Source organism: Conger conger, chromosome 7, assembly GCF_963514075.1.
Source record: "Conger conger chromosome 7, fConCon1.1, whole genome shotgun sequence".
In the NCBI taxonomy this organism is placed as follows: domain Eukaryota; kingdom Metazoa; phylum Chordata; class Actinopteri; order Anguilliformes; family Congridae; genus Conger; species Conger conger.
The window spans coordinates 56654518-56672017 of NC_083766.1; the positions used below are offsets into that span (position 1 = coordinate 56654518).

Sequence of the window (17500 nt, forward strand, 5' to 3'; positions counted from 1 at the left end):
CACACACAACACACACATACACAACACCCACACACACACGCACGCACACAACACACAAACATACACATAAACACACACACACACACATACACACACACATACACATACACACATACACACACACACACACACACACACACACACATACATACATACACACATACACACATACACACACACACACACATACACATACACATACACACACACACACACACACACATACACATACATACCCATACCAAAGTGGTCAGATCTCAGCATGACCACAAAACACAGTACAGCATAACACTATGAATAATAACTGTAAAAAGCTCCGGACTGCATTGAATTAAAAACTGAATAAGCGCACTCTATCCCAACAGTGTGATTTGTGTCAGTGCAGTATGATGGTTAGAGAACCAGGCTTGTAGCTGAAAGGTTTTGGGTTTATTTCCCAGCTGGAGAGTAGCTGTTGGACCCTGGAGGACGGTACTTCACCTGAATCTCTTCAGTAAAATATGCATTATAAAATATAGCTGTATAAACCAATTGTATATACATGCATATAAATAAATTTTTTGAACAGCTGTTAATGCCAGTGCCTGCCATTTGGACCACGGCAAATTAAAAAGGACACAAAAGTCTTCATCCGCAGTTCAACCATTATCAAAGCAAAGTCATGAAGATAAAACCAATGACAGTAACTAATTACTCAAGAACAATATGGCTCGCTTGCACCACCCTGTGGTGGAGAGAAGGAGAGAGAGAGTGAGTGGATGAGAGAAAGAGGGAAGGAGAGTGTGTGGGAAGAGAAAGCAAGAGAGAAAGAGGGAAGGAGAGTAAGTGGGAAGAGAGAAAGTGAGAGAGGAAGGGAGGGAAAGAGATGGATGAGAGAGACAGAAAAAGAGAGCAAGCGGGTTGAGAAAAAGAGAGGGAAGGAGAGTGAGTGGGAAGAAAGGAAGCGAGAGGGAAGGAGAGAGGAAGGGAGGGAAAGAGATGGATTGAGAGAAAGAGAGACAGAGAGAGTGATAGAGAGAGAGAGAGAGAGAGAGAGTGTGCTCACCGTCATGCTGTCGAAGGTCTGAGTGCTGGTGTGTACAGAGCTGATCTCCTGGGCGGACAGCACGCCGCTGACGTACTTGCTGGTGAAGCGGTCCACGGTGTTGAAGACGCGCTTGTCCTGGCCGTTCCACCACAGCCGCACCATGGCAGGCAGGTCCTTCAGCGCGCGGCAGTACACCGAGCACGCCAGGTGGGGGAGCTCCCACTGCATCCCCTCCCTCTCTGTGGAGACACACCAGTCACAAAATGGCCGCCATCTCTACGGAAGACACAGAAGTCGGTACGTCCAACCTCCCTACGAGACGTACAGAAGTCAGAATGTCCACCCTCTCTTTGGAAAAACACAGAAGTCACAAAGAGTCCAAAACCCCTCTTTGACAAACACAGAAGCTGCGAAGTGCCAACCCTCTCTGAGTAAAATGTCTGTCTAAACTTATCTCCGAGAGAAAAAGTACAAGTATTTAAGTATCTCAGAGACAAGTCAGACAAGTGAGTCTAACTCTCTAACAGAGCGGACACAATGGATCTCACTCCATTTCTGAGGGACACAGAAGATAAAGTGCTTTATCTCAGAGGCTGAATTTACTACACTGAGTCTGAGGCACTTATACTGTAGAGCCTTCAGGTTCCAGCAGTTACCCGGCACTATTAAATTCAGTTTATAATGGCAAACAACAGTTTGGGTTTGCAGCCAAACAAACAACGATCTGATCTAACAACAATCTAATGAGTCAGATGTTGACCACCGGCCCTGAAATTAAACGTAGTTATTGCACCCCAGAATCAAATCCGCCATCTTGTAAAAAAAATAGGCAGTTAGTGCCATTAAAAACTCTGGACAGCAGTGAGAGAACTTGGCTCGTATTCAGAAAGCAATCAGCACAGCACTTCAGCTCATAATGGATACGGTCCTGGATCACCACTCCTTCTCTGAGATTCTTTGTGAACAAGAGCCCTCAGCTGGACTTTGTCCTCGACCTCCCTGCTTAAACTCAGATGACAGACATTTAAAAAATGAATAAATAAATGCAGAAATGGCACACGTGCCCACACTCACTGTGCACTGACAGACTCAGGTCCTCAGTGAAGAAGGTTTTGGGGTCTTTGGCCCCGGGTTCGACCGCCTGTCCCGGGAGGGAGGGGTTTTCTGGCATGAGGCGGAACAGGTGGAGGAGGAGCGTGTGCAGGGAGCGGCTCTTCCGCAGGAACAGGGAGTACTGCACCCTCAGCTGCAAATGCAAGCACAAACTCAAACTCAAATGCACGCTCAAATCCAAACTCATATGCATGCTCAAATCCAAACTCAAATGCACGCTCAAATCCAAACTCAAACGCGCGCTCATTTCCAAACTGAAATGCAAGTACAAACTCAAACTCAAACGCACACTCAAATCCAAACTCAAACGCACACTCAATTCCAAACTGAAATGCAAGCACAAACTCAAACGCACGCTTAAGCTCAAACTCAAACTCAGATGCAAGCACAGACACAAACTCAAATGTAAGCACAAATTCAAACACAACCTGAAACAACGCCGAAATCAAATGCAGGCAATCATAAACTCAAATACACACAAACTGAAATGCAAGCAACAAAATCAAACTTGAATACAGGGACAAATTAACATGCAAGCACAAATTAACATGCAAGCACAAATGCAAAGACAATCTCATACTCAAATCCAAACAAACTCAAATGCAAGCACAAACTTAATTGCAAGGGCAAATCGAGACACAAGCACAACATCAAATGTAACCACAAACTCAAATGCAAGCTCAAATACAAGGTCAAATGCAAGCCCAACACGAGAGGAGAGGTCCGAGGAGGCGGGGCCGTGGACGACTGACTCACGTGGGAGGGCGAGGCCTTGAAGAAGGTGAGGATGAGCTTCCAGGCCAGCAGGTATCCCAGGATGCAGCAGTGTTCGTCGCTGAACGGCCGCACCGTGGCGCACTCGCCCGCCGGCACCCCGCCCAGGATGTGATCCAGCAGCTCCTCCGCCGTGGCCAGGGCCGACATCAGGGCAGCAGGGGGCGACCTGGAGACCGACAGGGGCTCCTTTACTTCCACTGACCTTAAAACCTTAAAACGGGTCCAATGGACTTCTCTTGAATTTTTAAGTGCACACCACACCAGCATTTTTGGGATGAGATGGACACGCCTGCTCTACTCCTTTCCAAACCACTGCCTTTACTTCTACCCGCTTCAAAACGTGTCCAATGGACTTTGCTTGAATTTTTAAGTGCACACCACACCAGCATTTTAGGGATAAGAGGGACGCCCTCTGCTCTGCTCCTTCCCAAAGCACGTCCTGACCAGACCTGACCAGAGGGGGCGCTGCTGCTCATTGACATAAGACACAGGCCTCCTGCCGTGCGATACAGCTCCCTCACCGCTGACATCCTCAAAATGGCCGACAGCCCAAATGTCTGTCATTACGAGCCTGCGGGCGAAATGAATTACGCAGGCCTGCGACGGGGCTCCGCGCCTTACACATTTCACACAGAGTCCTCTGACGGATTGGGAACCGACTGCCGGAGCTTTTAACATTTTAATCGCGTGCCGTTACACTTATGCCTAGCTACCGAAAAAGCAATTAATTGCTGGCGTCTCCGAGGATAACGTTTTACATGGCTTGTCGCTCATTAATACGAATGGAACGCATGTGACTGCTATGGAAGACATGGGTCTGAAGGAAAAAGATTCGAGCAATGCTCACTTATTGCTGAAAGAGTCATTAGCTCCACTGAGTGTTTTAACAGGGCGTGTTCCTACACACAGTGTAAAGAACCATACGCTGACACAGCACATAACATGCAAGGTTAAGCATATTCAGGCACATACACACACACACACACACAGCAGTGTTTGCTCCTGTTTATCATAACAGCCAATTACGCAGCACGCTCTAGGAAAATTACACCATCAACCACACCGCAGATTATTATGCACACACAGGGGGTAAATGAGCAATAACCTCATCTCCACTCTTGCTTGGTGGGCTTTTAAATGTCAGGGAGGTGTCTAATGTTAGACCTATACCTGATGCAGACTGACATCAAAGCGCCCTCTGCTGGAGAGAACGAGTAAAGCTCATGTACACAAAGCATCAGAAAATGTCCCTCTCACCACACACACATCATTACATTACATTAGTTATTTAGTTGACACTTCTATCCAAAGCGACTTACAGTTGATTAGACTAAGCAGGGGACAATCCCCCCTGGAGCAATGCGGGGTTAAGGGCCTTTCTCACGGGCCCAACAGCTGTGCGGATCTTATCGTGGCTACACCAGGGCTTGAACCACAAACCTTCTGGTCGGTCCCAGTCGTTGTATCATAGCCACTCGGCTACAGAATGCCCATCACGATTGATATGGCGGATGTACGAGAGGTAAAATGGCTGCTGTGCGAGAGGTAAAATGGCGGCTGCACGAGAGGTAAAATGGCGGCTGTGCGAGAGGTAAAATGGCGGCTGTGCGAGAGGTAAAATGGCGGCTGTACGAGAGGTAAAATGGCGGCTGTAGGAGAGGTAAAATGGCGGCTGTACGAGAGGTAAAATGGCGGCTGTACGAGAGGTAAAATGGCGGCTGTACGAGAGGTAAAATGGCGGCTGTACGAGAGGTAAAATGGCGGCTGCACGAGAGGTAAAATGGCTGCTGTGCGAGAGGTAAAATGGCGGCTGTGCGAGAGGTAAAATGGCGGCTGTACGAGAGGTAAAATGGCGGCTGTGCGAGAGGTAAAATGGCGGCTATAGGAGAGGTAAAATGGCGGCTGGGGGCGCTTACAGACACGGCTCTTCTCCGTCATCGTCCTCCCGGCTCCCGCCATCGTTTTCGCCGTCACATTCGGGCAGCTGGGGCATCACTCTGAGAGGAGAGGAGAGGAGAGACCAGCACGTCAGCGCACAGCACCAGAGCACGGCAGCCGGTGGAGTGTATCGGCTTAAGATACGCTTGTGTCGAGTCCTCGGGTCTCACATAGAGCCACTGAAGTACAGCAGGCTAAGGCTAGCGTGCGTCGGCTAAAGCCAGCAGTCTCACACAGAGCTAGTGAAGTATAGCACTGCTAAGACGCTTTTTGTGTCTAACATAGAGCTAGTGAACTAGAGCGGGGAAAAGTGCGTTCACAAGCCAGCAGTGACTGAAGCAGAGCAGTTTAATGTAAATGCATTTTGGTTACAGTCACACGAGGCTACAGTCTCATGAATATAATGTCTGTTGGTGTAGCTGACGGCCAGAAACCTTAAATAGTGAAGTAAACCAATCTAGACAAACTGGCCTAAGCATGATTGCGTTAAGGCTGGCAAGAGCTAGTGAACTAGAGCAGTCCCTAATGTGAGTGTGTATTGGCTAAAGATAAGGTCTCACATAGAGCTAGTGAATTAGAGTGGTTAATAATGTCAGTGTGTACTGTCTCACATAGAGTGGTTTATAATGTGCGTGTGTATTAGTTAAAGACTACAGCCTCACACAGAGCTAATGAAGTAGAGCGGTTTATACTGTGAGTGAGTACAGTCTCGCACAAAGCGAGTGAACTAGAGTGGTTTATACTGTGAGTGAGTACAGTCTCGCACAAAGCGAGTGAACTAGAGTGGTTTATACTGTGAGTGAGTACAGTCTCACACAGAGCGAGTGAACTAGAGTGGTCTATAATGTGAGTGTGTATTAGTTAAAGACTACAGCCTCACACAAGGTGCGAAGTAGAGCGGTTTATACTGTGAGTGAGTACAGTCTCACACAGAGCGAGTGAACTAGAGTGGTCTATAATGTGAGTGTGTATTAGTTAAAGACTACAGCCTCACACAAGGTGCGAAGTAGAGCGGTTTATACTGTGAGTGAGTACAGTCTCACACAGAGCTAGTGAACTAGAGCGGTTTATACTGTGAGTGAGTACAGTCTCACACAGAGCTAGTGAACTAGAGCGGTTTATACTGTGAGTGAGTACAGTCTCACACAGAGCGAGTGAACTAGAGCGGTTTATACTGTGAGTGAGTACAGTCTCACACAGTCAGAGCAGTTAGTTATTGGCGAGAGGAGCAGACTCACAGGTTGAGCACGTGAAAGGCGGTGAGCTGCACGGGCCGGGCCTTGAACAGCAGCAGGGGGGTCAGGGTGTTCAGCAGAGTCTGCAGCTGCTCTGGCAGGTTGGTCTTCTGCCCCGCCACGAATCTGGGCGGGAGCTTGTTCTGGGTGAGCAGCTGCAGCGGGACCCAATGCAGGGCCTCGCCCACGGCCCGTAGAACCGCCAGGGGAAACAGGGCGTCGTCCGGCTCCGTGTACTCCTCTACGGGAACACGGAGGGGACAGAAAAAGCACATTGGACTTTTATTTTGAAGGGTTTTCCCCCGGGTGACCTTCAAAGCACATAAAATCTGAATGCTGAGGGTGACTAACCAAAACGGGTGCATATGCTACACTTCCTCGTTACAGGCCCTATCATGGCAAATGGACTGCATTTATATAGCGCTTTTCCCCAGCAATTACGGCTACACAAAGCGCTTTCTAACACCAATGGAGAAAGGCAGCCATGCAGGCACCAACCCCTAATGGCTTGTCGGGAGGAATTAGGGCTTAGGTGTCTTGCTCAAGGACACACTTTCACACTTTTTGCCCTGAGGGCCGTGGTTCGAACCGGCAACTCTCTAACTCTACTTCCTGAGCAACTGTCACCCAAGGTGAGAAGCACAGGAAGTGACGTCACGTGAAAACCCTGCTAAAACCAGAGACGGAAATTCAGCAGCTAGATAGAGGCAGAGGAAGTGACGCAGAAGTCTGAAAACCAGGAGATTGGCTGCTTTTAGTTCTTAAGCCTGGCAATAATCAATCACCATAAAACCTCAGAAATCCCCTTCTAGTTCCACTTAAAATACTTAAAATACTTTTAAGCAGGCCTCTGATTGAGCTAACTGTCAGTGGAAGCACTTAAAACTCACCTGTGATCTTGACCAGAAGAGGGAGGAGCAGGCTGTGAATCCCCTCCACGAAAAACTCCTCCCACTCCCCCTTCAGGTTGGGCGGCAGCTGGTCCGCCACGCCAGCAGGGGGCGCTGAGAAGAACTGGCTCAGCGTCACAATCAGGTTACAGTTCTGAGACACGAACAGCTGCACCCAGGGGTTCCAGAAAGCAGCCGTGTTCTCATTGGCAGTCTGCAAAATAGGGGCAAGCACAGACCAATCAGAACTGAGAGAATGTTCCCTGGAATGTGACTGGTACTCAAGCTTCAGAATAAAAGTCCCACATCAAAGCCATAGAGTTCCCTACTAAATGACCAGTCCCTGAAATTAAATTAAAATTAAAAGTCCCATAAAGCAGATTTGTTTCAAGCTGAACAGAACTTGACCTTCAGTTGATTTCACTCATAAGCTCTACCTCCTGGCTGAAGAATTTCAAATAATTGTATCAAAATACGGGGGAGGACTTTTTACGAAATGACCGGCACTCGCCCTTCAGATTAAAAGCCCTACATCAAAGCAGAGTTGTTTCCTGCTAAATTACCAGTACTAGCCCTACATATTAAAAGCCCTTACATCAATGCAGAGACTTTTCCTGCTAAATTACCAGAACTAGCCCTACATATTAAAAGCCCTTACATAAATGCAGAGTCGTTTCCTGCTAAATGACCGGTACTTGCCCTTCAGAATAAAAGCCCCGTACCCCAGCCCTTACCTCCAGCCAGGCCAGCATGGAGCAGTGCAGGAAGTCCCAGTGCGTGTCCCGGAGCACTGTGGGAGAGTGCGCCACCAGCCTGGACAGGAAACGCATCATCTCCACGTTCAGGGAGAGCGTCCCAGCTGAAGCCTTCTTCAGGTCACTGAGGCCGGACCGCAAAACAAAGACCAGCACTCAAACACAATTTTATTTTCCTACACCAAAGCATGGTAAAGATTTTAAAAAGTTAAAAAAAAAGTTAAAAAAAGGACCACAATGTAAATATAATCACATTTTGCAGTGCAGTCTTTGGCCCTGTTGTTATGATTATTATGACTATTATGATTATTATGATTATTATTATTATTAGCAGTCTAATGTTAGTGACTGTGCTCAGTCATAAAGTAACAGGGCTGACTGAGGTGAAGGTTTGATGGGATTTACCAGCTGAACAGGAACAGGTCCTCTCTGGAGTTGCGCCATTCCATCATGGTGGCGAGGACGGCCAGCAGAACCTCCTCCTCTACGGCCGTGCCCGTTTCCAAGCAACAGTACAGGACCGCAAGGCACGCCATCCCACCTGTAACAGCGTGAGCATATTCAACCATGTCCAACACAACCATAACAATGCCAACCACAATGACATTCAACCATGTCCAACACAACCATAACAATGTCAACCACAAAAATGTAATTGAACCATGTTTAAATCTATATGACAACCACATGAACATGAACTATAATGGCATTCCACCATGTCCAATGCTACAACCGCCACAACAATGTCAACCATAATGGTCATCAACCATGTTCAACAATGCGTGCTCATGTGAACCACAACGATATTCAGCCCTGTTCAACATAGCGTGTGTCAACCACAACAAAACTCAAGCATGTTCAGCAATGCGTTAGCCACAATGATATTCAATCATGCCCAGCAGAGTGTACGATAAGCGCAATCAAACTCAACAAGGACTAGCACTGTGTGTGCGTGTGTGTGTGTGTGTGTGTATCTGTGTATGTGTGTGTGTGTGTGTGTGTGTGTGTGTGTATGAGTGTGTGTGAGCACATGGGTTAGGGTCAATTCCATTTCAGTTCAGCCAGAATTCCTCATAAAACAGAGACATTTTTCAATTCATTCCCCGAATGAACGGAGCTGAAATGGACTTACTATCTCCATCTCTCATTCCGCCGTTATCTGAAACTGTCCGACCAGGATTCCCATCCAATTCCAAATTGTGTTTTCTGCGGATTTTCCCATTACTTTTACTTACTGGAGCAATTTTCCTTTATGTTCACGGACAGGGAGATATCGGACTCCGGACCGCGGATGCCTTCAGTACTTTCACACAGTCTAGAACTTTCTCAGTCAGGTTACTCTCACGCTGGGCATATAATTGGTGGGTGCGTGTGAGATTGACAGGCGAGTGGGTGGAGTTTGGGCCTTACTGAAGCCGTTGTCCTGGTTGGTGCCCTGCCAGTTGAGGAGCTCAGAGATGGACAGAGCGACCAGGGACTCCCTCTCCACCATGGACAGGGAGGGGCAGAGGATCTGCAGGGTGCAGAGGCTGCGCTCCGTCAGAGGGAAGAAGCTGGAAACGGATTGGAGGAGATGTTACAGGGCTGCACTCTGATTGGAGGGGATGTTACAGGGCTGCACTCTGATTGGAGGGGATGTTACAGCAATGTGTTCAGATAGTAGCTGGTGTTAGAGTACTGTGCTGTAATTGGAAATGGTATAGCACTGCGCTCTGATTGGAGGGGAAGTTACAGTGCTGTGCTCTGATTGGAGGAGATGTCATAGCACTGCGCTCTGATTGGAGGAGATGTCGTAGCACTGCGCTCTGATTGGAGGAGATGTCATAGCACTGCGCTCTCCAGCCTCGTGTGTGTGTTTACCTTTGAAGCCAAAACATTCAAATCTGATGAACTTTCTGGTGTTAAGGTGTGATCGAGTTAACATACTGCAGAAAAACATATTCTCTACTGCATTATAGGAGGCCAAACTCCTGTTAGCAACTGCAACTTCCTGTAGTTAAGAAAACGGGAACACGGGTCTCAGACAGAGGGTGGAAGCCGGGAGCAGATAAGACCAGCGTGTTCCTGATGTAGATATTGCTGTTTATACAGCATGGCGGTGCTTAAGCAGATCTTTCTGCCCCAGGGCGATTTATGCGCCGGATATACAGGGCCGTTTGCTCGCCTCCTTCAAGGCCAGGGAGAGGATGTTCCAGTTGGGACTCACACCGACGGCATTAATGTGACATATATGCCTCTATAACAGGCCCCTAGCCTGGGCCCCGGGGTAAACACCGGGGCCTCCCCGCTCCGGTTACCTCTCCACACTCCAGTACAGCTTCCTCACGCTGTCTCCGCCCACGCCCCGCGCCCGCATGTAGCTCGCCAGCGTCAGCGTCCACAGAGACCCCTCCTCCAGCGACCTGCGATTGGTCGGGACAGAGGAATGCTGCGTTTTCATTGGTTAAACAAAACAGGCTTTCAATAACTTTCAGTCACAAAGTCTCGTGTGTGTCGGACGAAAGCTTTTAACTCGGAGGTAAACGCGTTTATATAGTATTTATTTGATAGGAAGATATTTACTGGCATAGGTTTATTGGCATTGCTTAAAACGATAATGGAATGTGTAGCGCTGTAACATTGAGAATTTACAATTAGATCCAATGCTTGTCCACGGATACTCTAAAACAGATATAAGCACACATAAACATACAGATATTAAACAGCAGTGGATTTTTGCCCAGGAGTTTAAAATGTGCGTAATATCGACTCACCTCGTGAACAGCATGGCCAGGACGTCGCATCTGGTCTCAGCCTGCTTGCCGATTCGATCGGCGGTCAGGTCCGAGTCCTGGAGCATCCGACGGTACTCTGTCACCACCGCGGGGGAGAGATCCATCACCTCCTCACACCACTGCATGGCAAACAGGACCTCGGACACTGCCGGACGGACAGACACACACACACACACACACACACACAGACACACAGACACACAGGCAGGTCAGACACCCGTATACAAGCACTCTGTCACAGCAGCAGAACAAGAGAAAACTGCGCATATAAAGCTGAAGGTGAATTTCCAAATTTTCTCCATAAATTCCTCCTCATTTCGGTGCCACACCGGATGCCAAATGCGGAACGCTCTGAGACAGTCAGTCCACGGTTGGTGTAAAGCTGCACACAAATCAGTTATGACAGCTGACTGGGATGCAAGCTGAAACAGCAAGTGCCAACACTGACACCAGCATAACTCGCAGACTGTAATCATCACACAGCATCGCTATTGCATGAGTGTAGCTCTCCAAAAGCCTTATGCTTCACTGGACAACTGAACCCTGAACACCCAATAAGACAAACAGCATTACATTACAGGCATTTAGAAGGCACTCTTACCCAGAGAGACGTAAACAGCTTTTGCATTTTTACATAGTATTGATTTATACAGCTGGATAAATACTGAAGCAATTCAGGTTAAGTACCTTGCTCGAGGGTACAATGGGAGGTCCTACCTGGGAATTGAACCTACAACCTTCTTAGGTTAGAAGCCCAGTTCTCTAATCACTGTACTACACTGCATAAGGCACCAGAAATCCAAATTTATCCTTCAAGCAAAAGTGATCAAAAGAAGCAGTCCTATTTAACCTATGAGAATACCCGTTGTATTAAGGGTCGTGACACAGCGATATAAAATCAAATAATCTAGTTCTTTGCCAACACTTTTATAGAAAAATAATATTATTTGTTTACAGAATAGTTACAGAAAACAGATTATTTGTATATCCTCTATTCCCTTTTAATTAAAGTAAACAGAATACAGGACATCAGTTATTTTCTCTTCATATAAGAGTAGTATTTTAATATTTTAATAAATATTCATAATGACGTTGTTAGAGTGACAGGGACGTTATGTGCTCACCGGTGTACTCGAGCTCGCAGAGCTGGGGAGAGCCTGCCCCCTGGTGGTCGGTGGCCCCCATGGCGGTCAGCGCCACTTTCCCCAGCAGGGCCGAGGTGCAGAGGTGGGCTGGCAGCTTGGAGGAGGCGCGAAACTTCCACACGTCCACGCAGGGGTACGCACGCGTCACCCGCAGACGCCCCGAGAGCAAGGGGGACTTCACCCACTGCGTGGGGGAGAGCGAGAGAGGGAGGAGAAAACAGAAAGAGAGAGAGGGAGAGAGAGAGGCACCCATGTCACTAAACACAGCTGGCAGCAGCTACGTCTGCTTTTAGGATTACACTGAAATAACTGACACCAGGTCATTCAGGCTACTTTCTTCACGTAGATCTAGATAAACTAGACGAGATCTTTTACAGTACAGGCAAGCGGAGAATACAGGATGTGGTCCTAATGATGACACACTTTAATGCAATAATCTATATCTGCATGCATCCTGGGTCTTTCACTCCTGTGTTTTTGGTCATGGTATTATTCTTTATGCCGCTAAATAGCAAGCACATGAGAATGGTCAATATAACACAAGGAAGGCACAGAGAGGCGTATATGTGGAGCGTATATCACACAGAAATCTCTGTTAAAGGAGGCAGGTGAGAGGTGACCTGTGGGGGCAGCGCCTGTCGGATCCTCTTCCACTCGGCAGCGGTGGGGGTGAGGTAGCTGATGAAGGCGCACAGGAGCTGGGTCCCACGCTGACTGCCACTCAGCACCGTCTCCACCAGGGTCTGCACCGCTGACATCAGAGCCTGCAGGCTGGGGGAGGGAGAGGGGTCAACAGAGCCCCCCAAAGCCAAACAGAGCCCCCCAAAGCCAAACAGAGCCCCCCAACACCGAACAGAGCCCTAGAGTGTCCATCACTTTTATAATTTTTTAAAAATCAGGATCAGGTTTTTTTCCCCCCATCGTCCATTATTTTGAAAAAAATAAAAAATAAATATATCATATAAATATATGAAATAAATCATCATCACTATTTATTTACGACTCCCTTGTAGTATTTTGGAAAAGCACTTTTCTGCACTTGCAATAAAAACAAAACAATAACATTTCCCCAAGAAATTGGCGGAAACCAATAAAATATGAATTAAGAGATGAATAACATAACAGTGCTAAACTGTGCAACTGTTTTCTCACACTTTCGCAGGGCTGAGATCCAGCTAACCACAAGACGCACTCACAACATTGCAGCCATGTACTGCCAATGGTATAACGTTGACAAAACACCGCAGTAACATTGGAAGAACATTTCGTTCTGGCTGGGAAACAGCTCTGGCGTATTACCTTTCGACCCCCAAGGGGGCGCTGAGGAGCTGCTTCTGCACCCAGACGGCAGCGCTGTGCAGGAAGGCCCCCTCGCGCAGCTCCGTCTGCGGGTGGCTGACCAGAGAGCGGACCCCGGCGAAGCAGGCCTGTTTCAGCTTCTCCAGGAGGGAGTCTGAGCAACGGGCAACAACAGGAGGCATAAGCAACTAAGAAATGGTATAGCGCTCACCAGACAGGTGGTATAAGTATCTAGCAAACGGTATAGCGCTCACCAGACAGGTGGTATAAGTAACTAGCAAATAGTATAATAACTATTGGAAGGCATAAAGAAACTACGTAGTAGTTAATAGCTATTGTGCAGGAAATAAATAGCTAGCACATGGTATAAGTAACCAGCAACCTGTTGAAGTAGCAAGCTCTATAAGTAACTAGTGAGCGGTATAGAGTGTAGAGTGTATAGAGTGTATGGTATACAACGGTATAGAATGACCAGTGAGCGGTATAGAGTGACCAGTGAGCGGTATAGAGTACCTAGTGAGTGGTATAGAGTGACCAGTGAGCGGTATAGAGTGACCAGTGAGCGGTATAGAGTGAGCGGTATAGAGTGACCAGTGAGCGGTATAGAGTGACCAGTGAGCGGGATAGAGTGACCAGTGAGCGGTATAGAGTGACTAGTGAGCGGTATAGAGTACCTAGTGAGTGGTATAGACTGACCAGTGAGCGGTATAGAGTGACTAGTGAGTGGTATAGAGTAACTGGTGAGCGGTATAGAGTGACCAGTGAGCGGTATAGAGTGACTAGTGAGCGGTATAGAGTGACTAGTGAGCGGTATAGAGTGACCAGTGAGCGGTATAGAGTGACTAGTGAGCGGTATAGAGTGACCAGTGAGCGGTATAGAGTGACCAGTGAGCGGTATAGAGTGACCAGTGAGCGGTATAGAGTGACCAGTGAGCGGTATAGAGTGACCAGTGAGCGGTATAGAGTGACCAGTGAGCGGTATAGAGTGACCAGTGAGCGGTATAGGGTGACCAGTGAGCGGTATAGAGTGACCAGTGAGCGGTATAGAGTAACTAGTGAGCGGTATAGAGTGACTAGGGAGCGGTATAGAGTGACCAGTGAGCGGTATAGAGTAACTAGTGAGCGGTATAGAGTGACCGGTGAGCGGTATAGAGTGACCAGTGAGCGGTATAGAGTGACCAGTGAGCGGTATAGTGACCAGTGAGCGGTATAGGGTAACCCGCGAGCGGGATAGCGCTCACCAGACAGCCGCGTGGCCTCCTGGTCCTGCGCACACAGCTGGAAGACGGTGAGGAGCAGCTCCTCAGCGGAGGACAGCAGCAGGCAGCCCTTGACGGAGGAGAAGAAGTTGGACGCCACGTCACAGATGAAGGACACCAGTGGCTCCATGTTCCCTGCGTCAGACAGGTTCTTGGCCTCGGAGAGCGTGGCGTGGAGCTTATCGATGATCTTCTCCACGTACTGCTCCCCGATCAGCCTCTCTGCAGTATGCAAAGACGAGGTGTGTGAATGAGAGCCATTAAATGTAAAGTGCTTTGGGTAAAAGCGCTATGGAAATGCAGTCCATTTACCATTTACAAGGAAAATGCCATCGATCATTTTGATTACCTCAAATTAGAAATCCAATTAATGAGTAAAAATGCAGCTAACAAACACAATTCAAGATAAATAAAACCACTTCCAACAGCAAAAAGGCTTGTACTAGTGGATGTAGAATGAACAAATTAAATATATTTGTCAAATGTATGACATTAACATGGGAATGCTAAGCAAACTGACTAATCAATTAGAATTACTACTACACAACTTCAACCATGACAAAACTAATGTAAATGCGCAAAAAAATACATTACACAAAAAATAATATAGCTCTAAAAGCTCATTGACATTCCCAGCATGAGTGCAATCCTGTAGCTTCAGCCATGATACTGTCCTCAGAAAGGTCCTTTCTATTGGCTGTTCTTGCCATTGCCTGTTCTGATTGGCTGTACTTGCCATTGCTTGTTCTGATTGGCTGTACTTGCCATTGCCTGTTCTGATTGGCTGTACTTGCCATTGCTTGATCTGATTGGCTGTCCTTCACACTGCCTGTTCTGATTGGCTGTACTCCACATTGCCTGTTCTGATTGGCTGTACTTCACACTGCCTGTTCTGATTGGCTGTACTTCACACTGCCTGTTCTGATTGGCTGTCCTTCACACTGCCTGTTCTGATTGGCTGTACTTGCCGTTGAGGTGGTGCTGAGAGAGCACCAGGCTGATGAGAGCCCAGCTGTGGGTGTGGCCAGGTGTGGGCATGGCCTTGGACGACCGTGAGCTTCCCAGTCCCAACTGGCACAACTCCCCGGCCAATCCCACGAGTCTTTCCCCGAGGACCGCCCCCTTCAGCCAGCCAATAGAGGCCTCCAGACAGACTGGATCTGCACATGCCTGGAAATGAGCCCAGTAGAAAAAGTCAGTCAGCACCACAAAAACCCAACAAGCCAAATACTGGAGTCTTTTACATGGGCTGCTAATTACCTCAAGGGTGGGCAATTACATTCCTGCAGGGTCAGTGTGCACACAGGCTTTTGTTGTCAGCAATTACACTGGCCAAATTAGATAATTAGCTGAATAGTTCATGTTGGGATACAGGAACAGTTTTCAATGTTATTCATTGAACTTATCAAAAAAATCACTTACTACATAATTGGGACAATGAAATAATCAATAGCAGAATCTAGCAGGAGATCAGTTACCTTCTGTATGATCTGAAGAACAACTCCCCACTTAAGGTCCTTCTGTAGACAAACAGAAACAGATGGCAACTGTAAGAACCCTATGTCTATTGTGACAGTGGCATAGCCAAATCTATAGCACGAGCCTATGATGACAAAAGTCATAGAAACAAATCTCTATTATGAGTCTATCATAGTAAGAGTGACATAAATCTAAACATCGACCACAAGTGCATCATGACAGACATGTAACCAAGTCTCCATCATGATTCTATCACAATGACAGTGACATAAACCGAAACATCAATCACAAGTCGTATAACAAAGTCCCTATCATAACTATATCATGATGAAATTGACCTAGAATGAGTTACTATGATGACAGTGACCTAACCATATCTCAATCATGAGTTACTATGATGACATTGACCTAACCATATCTCCATCATGATTCTATCATGACCGTGCCATAACCGTGCCATGTTGGAGTGTCTCTCCCTCGCGTCGGTTGTGTCTCTCCCTCTTACCTTGGTGATGTGGTTGAGGATGTGTGTTTTTCCCTCCTTCGTGCTGCAGCAGTGTAGCGCACTGAACACCATGTCCACCAGGAAGTCCGTGTCCCCATGCCGGTCCTGCTGGAGCCAGAACACCACCTTCTGCAGGAGGAACCGGACCGCGGGGTTCTGAACCAGCGCCTCCTCCTGCTCCCGCACCTCCTTCAGCTCCTCCTCCTCCTCTTTGCCCTCCTCTCCCGCGGGGTCCAGCAGGGCCCCGAACAGCTGGCGGGAGGGGAAGGAGCTGACCAGGACGGACAGGAAGCGGAGGTGCGTCTCCGAGTCGCGCTCGTTGACGTAGGCCATCCCCAGCTCCGCCAGACGACACACCAGCTCCTCCAATTGGCCGCCCTTCAGCGCTGGAGCCCCGCCCCTGCCCCGCCCGACTTCCTGCTCGGGCTCCTCCTCTTCCTTCTCCTCCAGGTCGGAGAAGCGGATCTTCACCGACTTCTTCTTCTTCTTGTGGCCGGATTTCTCCGAGCCGGCGGGGGGATTCTGCATGATGCGGAGCAGGGACGCCACCCCGCCCAGGGACCCGTTCTCCACCTCTTCCTTGTCCACCCGCGCCACGCACAGACGCCCCAGCCCGTCCCAGAAGTCCTCCAGGAGCCGGCGGAAGGTGGCGGCCTGGTCAGGGCACTCGACACGCTTCTCCCAGGAGACCACCATGTCCCGGAGCTGGGGGAACAGTGGGCCACTCTGCAGGGCCGAGCTGCCCAACGCACCCTCCACCAGGGGCAGGAGCTACGGAGAGAGAGAGAGGAGAGAGTGTAAGTACCAGGAGAAAGAGAGGGAGAGAGATAAGAGGAAGAGAACAGGACGGTGGGGGATAGAGGAGGGGAGAGAGAGTAGGAGTAAAAAGAGAGGGAAAGAACGGGAGAAAGGGATGGCAGTGAGTAAGAGATGGAGGGATGGGGATAGAGAGAGTGTGAGAAACAGGAGAGGGAAAGAGAGAAGAAGAGAAGGAGAGGGAAAGAGAGAAAAATAGAGGAAGGGAGAGAGTGTAAATGAGAAAGAGGGAGAAATAGGAGATGGGGGAGTGAGAGAAAGCAGGGGGGGGGAGAGGGATGAAGAGAAAGAGAGAAACATGTCAGGCATGCCGGATATAAATACGCAGGACACACAATGGGAGGCCTGTCAGAGAGCAGGTGAAGTGATCAGGACAGAGCTAATTTAGCCCACACACTGATGGCGACAGGCCAAAATATTACACCTGCCCGAAGAAATAAAAAAATAAAAAAACAACAAAAATGTCCACCGCACATTCAGACTGAAGG

The 17500-nt window shown here is 48.3% G+C and overlaps 1 protein-coding gene across 2 annotated transcripts in view; it reads right to left on the reverse strand.

The window, feature by feature from the left end:
* Positions 1-17500, reverse strand: part of ltn1 (listerin E3 ubiquitin protein ligase 1) — a 26579-nt gene that overhangs the window by 2964 nt on the left and 6115 nt on the right. For both annotated transcript variants that reach the window (XR_009709198.1, XM_061249735.1), the window contains exons 10-27: positions 16197-16967; positions 15691-15732; positions 15181-15382; positions 14195-14434; positions 12954-13107; positions 12275-12425; positions 11634-11838; positions 10489-10654; positions 10033-10137; positions 9146-9288; positions 8141-8276; positions 7715-7859; positions 6981-7194; positions 6094-6331; positions 4834-4914; positions 2897-3083; positions 2102-2273; positions 1046-1266 (exon numbers count right to left, since the gene is read on the reverse strand). Coding sequence is in view for 1 of the 2 variants with exons in the window: in XM_061249735.1 (XP_061105719.1) it covers positions 1046-1266; positions 2102-2273; positions 2897-3083; positions 4834-4914; positions 6094-6331; positions 6981-7194; positions 7715-7859; positions 8141-8276; positions 9146-9288; positions 10033-10137; positions 10489-10654; positions 11634-11838; positions 12275-12425; positions 12954-13107; positions 14195-14434; positions 15181-15382; positions 15691-15732; positions 16197-16967 (3573 nt within the window). In the remaining variant the exon portion in view is untranslated. The remainder of the gene's footprint in view (positions 1-1045; positions 1267-2101; positions 2274-2896; positions 3084-4833; positions 4915-6093; positions 6332-6980; positions 7195-7714; positions 7860-8140; positions 8277-9145; positions 9289-10032; positions 10138-10488; positions 10655-11633; positions 11839-12274; positions 12426-12953; positions 13108-14194; positions 14435-15180; positions 15383-15690; positions 15733-16196; positions 16968-17500) is intronic.